At 40.4% G+C, this 14,202-nt stretch overlaps 1 protein-coding gene across 1 annotated transcript in view; it reads right to left on the reverse strand.

Annotated features, from left to right (window-relative positions):
- The window catches only part of GATB (glutamyl-tRNA amidotransferase subunit B), a 189,252-nt gene that overhangs the window by 91,599 nt on the left and 83,451 nt on the right, over window positions 1-14,202 (reverse strand). The window contains exon 6 of the mRNA XM_077477034.1: window positions 1,951-2,064. Coding sequence (XP_077333160.1) covers window positions 1,951-2,064 — 114 coding nt within the window. The remainder of the gene's footprint in view (window positions 1-1,950; window positions 2,065-14,202) is intronic.

The following is a 14,202-nucleotide window of genomic DNA, read 5'->3' on the forward strand; positions in this document are numbered from 1 at the left end:
ATGTAACCAGTAAAAAAATTAAAGCATCGCCTATGGAGATTTTTAAGTAGCAACGTTTGGCGCCATTCCACGAGCGTGTGCCATTTTTGAAGAGTGACATGTTAGGTATCTATTTACTCAGCATAACTTCATCTTTCACATTATGCAAAAATTGGGCTAACTTTACTGGGTTTTTTTTAAGCACAAAACTGTTTTTTTTCCAAAAAAAAGCATTCGAAAAATTGCTGCGCAAATACCGTGCGAGATAAAAAGTTGCAATGACCACCATTGTATTCTCCGGGGTGTTTGCTAAAAAAACATATACCGGTATAATGTTTTGGGGTTCTATGTAATTTTCTATCAAATAAATGATGATTTTTACATGTAGGAGAGAAATGTCAGAATTGGCCTGGGTGCTCCAGAATGCCTGATGGCGCTCCCTGCATGTTGGGCCTCTGTATGTGGCCACACTGTGCAAAAGTCTCACACATGTGGTATTGCCATACTCGGGAGTAATAGCAGAATGTGTTTTGGGGTGTAATTTGTGGTATGCATATGCTGTGTGTGAGAAATAAACTGATAATATGACAATTTTGTGAAAAAAAAAAGTAAAAAAAATCTTGATATTGCAAAGAATTGTGGGAAAAAATGACAACTTCAAAAAACTCATCATGCCTCTTACTAAATACCTTGGAATGTCTTCTTTCCCAAAAGGGGTCATTTGGGGGGTATTTGTACTTTTCTGGCATGTTAGGGTCTCAAGAATTGAAATAGGCCGTCAGTGCTTCAGGTGTGATCAATTTTCAGATATTGGCACCATAGCTTGTGGACTCTATAACTTTCACAAAGACCAAATAATATCCACCAATTTGTACTTATTTTACCAAAGATATGTAGTAGTATAAATTTTGGCCAAAATTTATGAAGAAAAATTACTAATCTGCTAAATCTTATAACAGAAACGAAGAAAAATTCATTTTTTTACAGAATTTTCAGTCTTTTTTCTTTTATAGCACAAAAAATAAACAACCGAGCGGTGATTAAATACCACCAAAAGAAAGCTCTATTTGTGTGAAAAAAGTACAAAAATTTCATAAGGGTCCAGTGTTGCATGACTGAGTAATTGTCATTCAAAATGTGAGAGCACCGAAAGCTGAAAATTGGTCTGGTTATTAATGCGGTAGTAAACCCGCAATTTTTTGATTTTTTTTAAACCTGCAAAGCAAAATGCATAATGAGCTAGTATGCACCGCATACTAGCTCATTATGAAATACTTACCTTAGAACGAGGCCCCGACATCTGGCCCGATCCACGCCAAGGGAGCCGACATGCTCCCTCGGCTTTTCTTCCGGGTATCGCGGCTCCGGCGCTGTGAGTGGCCGGAGCCGCAATATCGTCACTCCCGCGCATGCGCGCGGGAGATTTCATTCCGGCCAGCCGGCCACTGCCGGATTTTCAGGCCGAGAATCCCCTTGTGCGCATGCGCCGCTGCAGTCAGCGGTGCATACCGAGGGGAATATCTCCTAAACCGTACAGGTTTAGGAGATATTTTTTTTACCTACAGGTATGCCTTCCTGTAGGTAAAAGTTAAAAATTTGGGTATACAACCACTTTAAGGGCGTTTAAGTGCCCAGTGGTCTAGTGGAACTGGTTGTGAAAGTGAGGTGGTACTGTCATATCTCATAATAAACGATAACATATTCACTGCATATGGTCAGCTTAAACAAAACACTAAGATCTATAATATTTTCTACAATCTGGATTTATTGAGAAGTGTTAGGCAATGTAATATTCACTTTCTATTTAGCATAGAGTGAAATATAGGGACTGTATGAGCATGCTTCTAGAACCAAATTAAAAGCACTGCGAAAGACTGTCTGTGATTTGTTTCTACTGAGACCATTAAAGAAGACATTCTAAAACAGTACATAAATATACATCTCTTAATTTGTAAGAAAAAGTTACATTACCGATAGCTCTTGCCAAAAAGCGAGCGCTGTTAATGTTCTTAACTTCTGTCCTTACTCCATATGGCTCTCCAGGATGATGAACAGAAATATTTGCATCAACACGTAATTGTCCCTCTGTAATAAAAGGCAGTAAAAAATAAAAAATAAATGAGGCTTTGTTTATTGCATTTTTGAAAGAGATACGATTTTTTGAAAAATTGAATGGTAGCAGAAGTAGTATACTCACTTGACATCCCACACGTCCTACCTCCCTTTTTATCTAGCGCCACAGCCACCATTGATGTATAAAGTATTTGGGAAGTGCCCATTGTTCCCTACCACACACCGTAGTGCCTTCCTTTGACACCTGACAGGGTCTCTTTAACTATAGAATAGTATAAAATGTACAGCCTAAGTTTAGCTAAAAATAAAAGTTAACACAAGGGACCAAACTTACAGTTAGCATGATGTGTCCTTTGAGTTGGTTCTTCTTCATGTCTCACTTTGATTAAAGCAGTATTAAACCCAAAAGCAAACACTTATTATATTGCAGCTTACTAATTATTAGATGTGATGGCTGCATTCAAACTCACCAGCAGATGTATCAGTTACAGAGATAAGAAAAATTATTTAACACTGGCAGGGGTGCTTAAATGTATCAGTTTTTATTTATGTAAACCCTTTAGGCTCATTTCACACCAGAGGACCGATCGGGTCTGCCTTGCTGTTTTTCACACGGACCCAATCGGACCACCCTTTGTTCTCTAAGGGGAGGCAGATGTCAGCGGATATGTGTCTGCTGTCACCCGGCGGCGTCTGATCTGATCCAGTCCACTAAAAAACATTCCCCATCTGTCCGGCAAATCAGATTGAATGACAATTGGATGAAAACGGACAGGTAGTCCATTTCCATCTGACTGCCCCATAGAGAGCAGCAAGCTGTATATGTCCACATCTGCTATGCATAGCCGAGCAGACACAGACCTGTTATCCACCTGCTCAGTGGGGACCAGCGGCGAGATCCCCCACTGAGCAGGTGGAACTGCTGGACAGAGTCCACCCCATGCAAAAAGAGCCTTATCCCAAAAGGAAACAAACTGTTGCTGTAATGCTTTATAAAGTATTAGTTGGTTTGGTTTCAGTTTCTAGTGTACTTAAATCTGCTTGTGCATCTAACACTACCCTCCCCCAAGGTTATCAATGCTGCTGGGAAAAGGTACCTCCCCGTGCACCTTCATCCAGAGTGGGGGCACTCTAATCCAGGAGGTGTGTTACTGGCCAGATCACCAGGTGAAAACAGAGGGGGGAAAAAATGAAAAGTAAGCTGCAATATATTACATTTTTGGTTTTGGATTTAACACAGCTTTAACTTTCTGACAAATCTGCAACTCCTGGACCAACTTTTACCTTTGCACCTTCATAGAAATGTGAAACACATCTCTAATTTACTTCTAGCAGTATACTCAGTACAAACTACTACATAATTGAAAATGTTGTGGATGCAATTTATATGTTGTTCTAAATGAAAAGATACCTTGCATAAGCAAGTGCCAAATGGACGCGCATCTTAGCTATGCATTAGATATTTGAGAACAAGCTAAATTAGATGAATAAAATAGCTCTCTTGTTCTTGGCTAGAATAATCCTAACAAAACGAATGAATGAAAAAATGAAAAGAAGCAAAGCGGAGGTGTTGCCAATTGCTTCCAAACAGATGTCGGATTTCATTTGTTTATTATATGAAAACAATGCCAGTTGGAATATGGTTATTATGGGCGACACCTTCACATTTTTTCTTGGAGTTTTCCTAATTTGCTGCTTTGGGCCCGATGTACTGTATGAAATGAAAATAATTACAGTAGGTATAAACAACAGCATGTACACTAAGGCTACAAATAGACATGCAATGGCACGCCTATTGCATTAAGATGCTTTTTTTGTGCATGTGTGACATGTTTTTAAAGCGTTTGCATTTGAAAACTCTTTTTAGATGCCTCCTCTGTTTTGGTTTTCTTGTACTATCATCTCAACTAGTAACACTTTCTAAACGCATCTCAAGTGCACTGTAAATGGCATTGGGGAATTTGTAGTGCGTTTGTAGCCCATTTATATTGACATGAATGGAGATGTTTGGGGAACAGTAAAGTCATGCTTTAAAAACGCTGATGAAACATCTGCTTTTGACGCTAGTGTAAACATAGACAGGTGTAATATGTATAATAATATGTGTAATATTTATGACCTGTAGCTTAATATATTTTTTTTTGTTTAGGGCTCATTCACATCATATCTGTTGGGGTGCGTTGGGCAGCGTTAAAAAATGCGTCTGTGCAACAAAATACAAAACAGCAAGCCAGCACAATCTGTGTATCACTCATAGAGCATAAAGAACAAATCCCATCTATCCTATATATCCACAGGGAATAGCGCACCATTTATGTTATTATTTATTAATAATAACATAAATGGTGCGCTATTTCCTGTGTTAAAGTGTATGACACAAAAACTTGAACAAACTAAAAATAACTAGTATATGCACAGCAATATGTGAATTAAATAGCTGCAATCCCTTAAGACTAATATTAAATAAGTGCATAAGTGACATTATATAATGCTCAAAACAATGTGTGAAGATGAGAAATCATAAAAAAAAACTGTATATAAAATAAAAGAAATATGATATGTGACTTATGTGATAATCAATTGCATTGCACACAGTTCATATACATGAGCAAAAATGCAGTTAATAGTAACTTTCAGACAACTGAAAGAAACTTTCAGACAACTTTCTGCATCACATTCCAATGCTAAAAAGCGCCAGAGTATTGCAAAAAAGTCTTAATGGATTCCACTTGTAAGTAATATCCAATGCCTTGAACTATGATGTTTAACTAAAGTTGGCCTCTTACCAGATGTGGTGGATCCCTGTTACAGAGATCAGACTCGTTTGTGAATAAGGATGAGCTCAGGCGTGTTCGCAAACAGCACATGCAGAGACCGTCAGGAAGTCGGCACTGTGGAGCGTTAATCACAGGCAGCGAGACATTTCCCAATCTCTGCAGCTACGCATCGGGACAATGTCTCACTGTTTGTGATTAGCGCTCTGCAGTGCTGACTTTCTGGCGGGCTCTGCACGTGTTGTTTGCGAACACGCCTGGGCTCTTCTTTACTTGTGAAATATGACCGTCTGTGTGGATATCACTCTCCTCTGTTCTCTCGCAGCCTAACACCTCCAGAGATTAACCACTTCAATACCAGGCACTTAGGCACCTTCCTGCCCAAGCCAATTTTCAGATTTCAGCGCTGTAGCTATTTGAATGACAATTACGCGACAATTACGGTCATAAAACTGTACCCAAACTGATTTTTTATCATTTTATTCCCACAAATAGAGATTTCTTTTGGTGGTATTTGATCACCTCTGCAATTTTAATTTTTTCTGCAACAAATAAAAAAATATGTTTTTTATTTGTTTCTGTTGATTTTTTTTGTAAATAAGTACATTTTCTTCTTCAATGACAGGCACTGATAAGGTGCCACAGATGGGCACTTATGGGTGGCACCGATGAGTACTTATGGGTGACACTGATGGACACTGATGAGTGGCACTGATAACACTGATTGATGGCATTGCTGGGCATCACTGATTTAATTTGTTTCATGATGGTGCCAGTCAGTGCCCAATTGTGGGCACTGACTGGCTCAATACATTTTTTTTAATGATAAAGAATGTTAAAAATTTATAAAAACCATATATAACAGAGGTCTTCAAACCTTCTAAACTTTTGGGGACTGTAACAAGTAGTAGAAAATGACCTGGTGTCAGTGGGAGTAAACAGTTCCTCATCTTTGGTATTACAGGAAGGAATAGTGCCTCATCATTGGTGTTAGTGGGAAGCATAGTGTGCCATCATTTATGTCAATAGGAGGACTACTGGCACCATTGTTGGTGTCAGTGGCAGGAATAGTGCACCAGTGTTGGTGTCAATGGGAGGAATACTGCCCCATCCTTGGTGTTTGTGGAAGGAATAGTGTCCCATCATTTCTGTCAGTTGGAGATATAGTTCCCCACCTTTGGTGTCACTAGGAGAAGGGAAGAATAGGGTGCATCAGTGGGAGGACTAGTGTCCCATCTTTAATGTCAGGACTAGTATTTCATCATTGATGTCAGTAGAAGGAATAAAGTGGCAGGAACTATGGCCCAGTGTTGTTGAAAGTGGGGGAAATAATGCCATAAGGTGTGCATAAAAGCAAGCAGAGGCCACATGTGGCCTCTGGGCTGCAGTTTGGAGACCACTGATGAAAAACAAAGAATGTCATAAATGTGTAAACTTTTTTATATAAAATTCATAGATATATAATAAAAAGTAGGGTTGCACCGATACGCAGTATTTACACGTAATTTACGAGTAATTGTGTAAATGATCTGATACCTGAAACAAATACCTTTGCATTGCGATCTGAGTCCATACAAAATGAATGGGCTCAAATCGCACTGCAAAGTATTACATGTGATCTGTATGTGAATGTGGTTTGATTCCTGTTAGAATCACATGCAGTTTCCCGCACCGCTCCTGTGTGAACCCAGGCTTGTCATAGTGACTTCACACAGGAGCGGTGTGGGAAAGTGTAAGCTACTCGGACAGGAATCACGCCACATTCCTGTTCAAATCGCATGCGACTGTACACTGAAATTACAGCCTCGCACATGCTCTGGGAGCATGGCGATCTGCTGTAGAGTAATAGAAAGCCCTGCCTGCCTGTGCTTGCTCTATATATACTTTATGGTAGTTCTCACACTGCTTAAAGCAGGATGCACCTGCCTACATTTAATTAAGCCCTTACCACCTTGTGCAACTTCAGACAAAATTGCAGAAAGCAGATTGCCCACCTAGAGGAATAATTGATGCCTTCCTTAGTTGGTCTCCCTGTTCTCACTCCTTGTCTGCAGACACAGTTGGATTTTGTGGAAATAAAGCAGTATGTACACTAGCTTTGGTCTGTGATAACCAAAGCGTAGGTATACATTTATATATCAACTGGCAGAAATATTATTATTATTTCCTAAAGAATCCAAATTTGTTGTGAAAAAAATGTATACTACATTCACTGGCAGAAATACTGGGTCCCTTCTAATTTTCCCAAATAATGGAAAGGGGAAATAAGCATGTACTGTTCCTCCTCATGGGAATGTAGCAGCCTTCCTACACTGGTTAAATTCTTTAATCACTTCAATACCGGGCATTTTCACCTCCTTTTTTACTTTTTGCCATAATAAATATCCACATTTTTTTTTTTTTTACATTTTTTTTTCCCTCAGCTTAGGCCGATATGTATTCTTCTACATATTTTTGTTTAAAAACCCCAGAAAAAAATGCAATAAGCTTATATTGACTGGTTTGCAGAAAAGTTATAGCGCCTGAAAAATAGGTTATTGATTTATGGCATTTTTATTTTATTTTTTACTAGGAATGGCAGTGATCTGTGATTTTTTTCGTGACTGACATTACGGCGTACAGATCAGACACTTTTGACACTATTTTGGGACCACTGTCATTTATACAGCGATCAGTGCTATAAAAATGCACTGATTACTGTATATATGTCACTGGCAGGGAAGGGCGATCAAGAGGTTAAATGTGTTACCTAGAATCACTCCCTAACTTTGGGGGCATGGGATTGACTAGGGGAGGAGACCGATCTGTGTTCCTATATACTAGGAACACACTGTCTCCTCTCCCCTGACAGAACGTGGATCTGTGTGTTTACACACACAGATCTACGTTCCTGCTCCTGTCACAAGCGGTCGCGGGTGTCCAGTGGACATCGCGGCCGCCGGGCACGCGCATTGGCTCCTCGGTGACACGGCGGACACCCCCTATACGCTGGGAAGCCGAGGCCATCATATGACGCCCGCCAAATATGGGAGATCCCATCTGCAGATGTAATATGTCTATTGGCAGGGAAGGAAGTGGTTAAACCTTTTGACCTCCCTGGGCCACATTGGAAGAGTTGTCTTGGGTCACACATAAAATACAATAAGTATGGCTAATGAGCAGAAAAAGTCCAACAGAAGACAAGTTAACAATCACTGATGTAGATAGCGTACCTATCTGAGTAATAAAACTTTTTTTTTTTTTTATATATAAAACTATTTTTTTTTTATATAAAACTAGTGTGATATTTGACACTGTTTTTGATAAACGAATGCATCAATATCTGGTTCGATGGATGTTGTAGCAATTCTCAAAGTGATCATCAGATGTTTTGGTTCTAATTTTGGCCTTTGTGTGGTTCATCCTTGAAAATAGTTGATCACAAATATAAGTGCTGATGAAAACTGATGACATGAATAAGGCGTGATTGTGAAGCGTGGGATTTTTTTTCCTTTGGGCAAATAAAATCTATAATAAAGAGACACTGTCCAATTTTTCTTCAGCTGCATGTGTTCGCAGAGTGTAAATGCATTTTTTACAAAAAATAAAAATCAACTTTTTTTTTGCCAGGATGCTTTTAGTGACCACGATCTTACCCACAGAGAAAAAAACAAAGTATGCAAAATATTGCAGCCATTGAAATCAGAAGATGTACTGACCAAGTTTCTAACCATTTTACCATCTGAGGTTCCGTGAGTTTTTTGGAACCCCAGGGGATAGAACAATTATCCACCAGCCCCGAGATTATTTGATGCTTGGCAGTTGTCTGTGTGTAAGACCAGGAAAAAATAAAACATTTGCTTTCTGGTTAAAATCTAATTGAAATGAAAATAGGACTTCACTTAGGGCATTTTTAAGTAAGTTTCCAATTTTGTGTTGGGCCGCATGCATAGTCGTCTCGGGCCACAGGTTGGACACTCATACTTTAAATATTTTTGTGCTATTATTGCCTATTATTGGCATTTGTGGCTGAGGTATTTACCTTCCACATGGATGATAGTGGAGTGATTGAGGTATAAAATAAGTAACAGCAGTTATCATTTTATAGTTGCTCCTCCCAATAGCAACTAGCCTCTTCTTTAACCACTTCAGCCCTGAAAGATTTAACTGCTCAATGACCAGGCCAATTTTTGTGATTCGGCACTACAACTCTTTAACTTACAATTGCGCGGTCGTGCGATGCTGCACCCCAACAAAATTCACTTTTTTTTGGGTGGTATTTGATCATCTCTGCGGTTTTTATTTTTTGCGCTATAAACAAAAAAAGAGCAACAATTTTGAAAAAAAACCCCACAATATATTGTACTTTTTGCTATAATAAATATACCTATTTTTTTTTTTCAAAGCTAATTTTTTCTCAGTTTAGGCCGATATGTATTCTTCTACATATTTTTGGTAAAAATATTTATAGCATTTCTTGTTATTATTTTTTGATTTTTTTTTTTTTACTATTAATGGAGGCGATCTGCGATTTTTATCAGGACTGCGACATTATTGCGGACACATCGGACACTTTTTTTTGAAACATTGGAATTTATACAGCGATCAGTGCTATGAAAATGCACTGATTACTGTAAAAATGTCACTGGCAGGGAAGGAGTTAACGCTAGGGGGCGATCAAGGGGTTAACTGTGTTCCCTGTGTGTGTTTCTAACTGTGGGGGGAAGGGACTGACCTAGAGGAAATGACAGATCGTGATTCTTAGCTATTAGGAACTCACGATCTGTCTCTCCTCACAGAATAGGACAAGACAGGGATTTGTGTGTTTACACACACACACACGTCCCTGTCCTGTCTCTCGTGCCCGCGATCACTCATGGCCGGCGGTCATCGGGACCGTCGGCCACAGGCATCGGCACTCCCTGAGTGCAGCGCTTTACTGCAAATTTTGTAGCGCTATACGGGCTGCTAGCAGGGCACTTTTACTCAACACTAGCGCAGGGGGTAAAAGGGTTAAAACCACTGTAAAGTGCTGCTGCAGCAGCTCTATGTCGGTGGTATAGCCGTGCTACCCCCTTGATTTCAATGGGCAGGAGCGGTGTATACACCGCTACTTCACAGCTCCAAAGATGCTGCTAGCAGGACTTTTTTTAGCGTCCTGCCAGCGCACCACAGGAGCGGCTCTTTCAGGGCGCTTTGCAAGAGCTATTTTTAGCGATGTAGGGCCTGCAAAACGCCCCAGTGTGAAAGGGGTCTTAAGCTGGCTATACAGTTTTCTTATTCAATTTCCTTTAGATTTACCTTACACTATGTAGGTACAAGGACCTGTCTGATTGCATTCAAGTAAAAAGTGTTTAGATCTGACCTCATATTATATGATTTTGGTAAATCTAAAGAAAAATGTATAATTCTTATATTGTAAGCTCCAATGAGCAGGGCCCTCTGATTTCTACTGTATTAAAGTGTATTGTATTTGTACTGTCTACCCTAAAGTTGTAAAGTGCTGCTTAACCACTTCCCGACCAGCGCACAACGATGTACGTCGACAGAATGGCACGGGCAGGCATATTGGCGTACATGTACGTCCAATATTCGATGCCGCCCTGCCATCGGGAGCGCGCCACCAGCGGCGCGCTCCCGCGCTGGTCGGGACCCCCGTGATTCCGGTCGCGGGACCCGCGGACTCGATCGCCGCGGGCATCCCCGCGATCGTCTCACTGAGCGGCCGAATAGAGCAAATGCTGTGTAAACAACATTTGTCTATTCTGCCTAGCAACTAGTGACGCTGATCTCTGCTCCATGTGATTGGAGCAGAGATCAGTGTACACTAAATGAAAGCCCAACCCCCCCACAGTTAGTAACACTCCCCTAGGAACACTTAACCCCTACACTGCCACCCACTGGTTAACCCTTTCACTGCCAGTGTCATTTACACAGGAATCACTGCATTTATATAGCAGTGATTACTGTATAAATTACAATGGTCCCAAAAATGTGTCAAAAATGTCCGATGTGTCTGCCATAATGTCGCAGTCACAATAAAAATCGCTGATCGCCGCCATTACTAGTAAAAAAAAAAAATAATAAAAAATTATTAATAAAAATGCTATAAAACTATCCCTATTTTGTAAACGCTATAACTTTTGCGCAAACCAATCAATAATCGCTTATTGCGATTTTTTTTACCAAAAATATATAGAAGAATACGTATCGGCCTAAACTGAGGGAAAAAAATGATTTTTTATATATTTTTGGGGGATATTTATTATAACAAAAAGTAAAAAATAATGCGTTTTTTTCAAAATTGTCGCTCTATTTTTGTTTATAGCGCAAAAAATAAAAACCGCAGGGGTGATCAAATACCACCAAAAGAAAGCTCTATTTGTGGGAAAAAAAGGACGTCAATTTTGTTTGGGAGCCACGTCGCACGACCGCACAATTGTCAGTTAAAGCGACGCAGTGCCGAATCGCAAAAAGTGGTCTGGTCTTTGACCAGCAAATTGGTCCGGTCTGAAAGTGGTTAAACTGTCAATAATATAATGCATAGCCAGCCGTACACACGGTCGGATTTTCCGATGGAAAATGTTCGATGGGAGCTTTTTGTCAGACATTCTGACCGTATGTAGGCTCCATCGGACATTTTCCGGCACACAAAATTTCCGATACACAAAATTTGAGATCTGGATCTCAAATTTTCCAACAACAAAATCCGTTGTCGGAAATTTTGATCGTGTGAACACAGTTCTGATGCACAAAGTTCTACGCATGCTCGGAATCAAGCAGAAGAGCCGCACTGGCTATTGAACTTAAATTTTCTCGGCTCGTCGTACGTCACCGCATTCTTGACGTTCGGAATTTCAGACAACATTGTGTGACTGTGCAAGACACGTTTGAGCCAACATCCATCTGAAAAAATCCCATGGATTTTGTTGTCGGAATGTCCAATCGTGTGTACGCAGCATAAGAATGTGCCTTGATGATATTGTAACCTGTGGCCCATATGAGAATCTTTCATCGATATGTCCCGGCAAATGGACTTGGCTTTTCTTCCAGAAGTCCTCTCTAGCAATACACAACTCTGCAATTGTGTACTCCATTGGGCCCTCTTCCAGAAGTTAGCAGTGCTTACACTAATAACTGCACCCAGCATCATACAGATTAACTTTTGTACAACTTCCCTGTTAGAAAATGACAGCTTGATTTGCACTGCCATCTATAGCCTGCTGTGCTGATCAGTGTATTCTGACAGTAGGGAAGTCTCTCGAATATACAGTATATGGCAGTGATGGCGAACCTATGGCACGAGTTCCACAGCTGGCACGCTGAGCCCTCTCTGAAAATCCTGTACAAGGTGTATCTCGACCACATCACATCCCCTCCCATAGAACTACATCTCCCATATCGATCTGGGGCCAGGAGAGACATGTCTAGGGTGGGTGTGGATGTCTAGCTGTTGGGTTGGATGAAGTTTGGTAGCCGGAAAACGTGGTGGGGATTGAGCCAATGGGAGGCTGTGATGGTGCCTACTGAAGAAACCCAATCACAGGCCGTTCTTGTGCCTGGGAGCTGAGTAGTCTGATGTGTGTGTTATTGAAGCAATGTGGAAATCATTGTTAAAGTGTAATGCTGTGTGGGGAATAAACATGCTTAGCTGTGTACACTATGTTTCTGTGCCTCTTCATTTATAACCCTGCTATGGATGGGTGAGGATTGATAAGAAGCAGAAATCTGGAGCAGGGAGAGGAGTAAAGAGCTGATTTCTGGTTATTGAGGTCCTGGGTTACAAACATTTTTACATGTGTATTCCTTGTTCCTTGAGGTTAGCAGGTTTTTCACTCGGTAAAGGATGAGCACAGAAGCCATGAATATAGATTAAAGACACTGGGTGTTTGGTGACTGCACTGATATAATCCTTAGAGAGACACTGGACCATGGGCCATTGAATATTGGACTTTCTTTAATGTGATGAATTATATATTTGTTAAAATTTGACACTTGATTTTGAGTATATATTGGTAAGGAGTTGTTCTACACAAATTTTATTGGATTTAGGCCTGATTCACACTTGTGCAGGTTGCATTTTGTATATTGCAGGTGCATTTTGCATTTTTTTCAATACACATCTTTAACCACTTCGCGCCCAGGCCAATTCTGACATTTCTCTCCTACATGTAAAATACCTAATTGTTTTGCTAGAAAATTACATAGAACCCCCAAACATTAGATATGTTTTTTTAGCAAAGACCCTAGAGAATACAATGGCGGTCGTTGCAACTTTTTCAAACACGTTTCTTTCAGAAAAAAAAAACAGTTTCATGTTTTAAAAAAAAACAAAAAACAGTAAAGTTAGCCCAATTTTTTTGCATAATGTGAAAGAGGAGGATACGCCAAGTAAATAGATACCCAACATGTCACGCTTCAAAATTGCACGCGCTCGTGGAATGGCGCCAAACTTTGGTATTTAAAAATCCCCATAGGTGACGCTTTACATTTTTTTACTGGTTACATGTTTTTGGTTACAGAGGAGGTCTAGAGCTAGAATTATTGCTCTCGCTCTAACGTTTGCGGCAATACCTCCCATGTGTGGTTTGAACACCTTTTTCATATGTGGGCGGGACTTACGTATGCGTTCGCTTCTGTGTACGAGCTCACGGGGACAGGGGAGCTTTACATTTATTTTTTATTGTTAATTTTATTTTTATTTTTTTAGTTTGACACTTTAAAAAAAAAAAAAATTGATGACTTTTATTCCTGACAAGGAATGTAAACATCCCTTGTAATAGGAATATGGCACGATCGGACATATTTACAGTGAGATATGGGGTCAATAAGACCCCATACCTCACCTTTAGGCTGGGAAGAATAAAAAAATAAATACAAAAAAAACGATCCTGGCTTCCTAGCCAAATCTGCACCGTTAATTTGAATACAAAGGCCGAGCGTGACGTCATAACATCGCGCCTGGCCCCTGAACGATCATAGAGACTCCGGGGACGATCTGGTCCGCCGGAAATCTCTATGGTAACGTGCGGGGGCCGGCGGATCCTGTGACCGACTCACCGATGGAAGCGGTGAGTTGGTACAAGCACCGGAAGTCCCCTCCCGCCACCCGTAAGAACGATCAAGCGGCGGAACAGCCGCTATGATCCATCTTATGGTGCAGAGAATCGCCAGCTGAAAACGCCAATATCTGAATGATGTCTGTGGCCTTAGGCATCATTCAGATATAACCACCGAAAGCCCATGACGTCAATAGACAGTATGGGCGCCAAGTGGTTAATGCACTAGGTCAGTGCGCCTTCCCCTCTTTTGTATTGTTTCTCTCTAGTATTTGAACACCCAATGTTCTAAAGGAGGGCTGCAAGACTTAGTGACAACACCATTTCAAACTGTCTAT

This window comes from Lithobates pipiens, unplaced genomic scaffold (genome assembly GCF_037356315.1).
Source record: "Lithobates pipiens isolate NorthernLeopardFrog02 unplaced genomic scaffold, aLitPip1_a1.2 Scaffold_13, whole genome shotgun sequence".
Classification (NCBI taxonomy): Eukaryota; Metazoa; Chordata; class Amphibia; order Anura; family Ranidae; genus Lithobates; species Lithobates pipiens.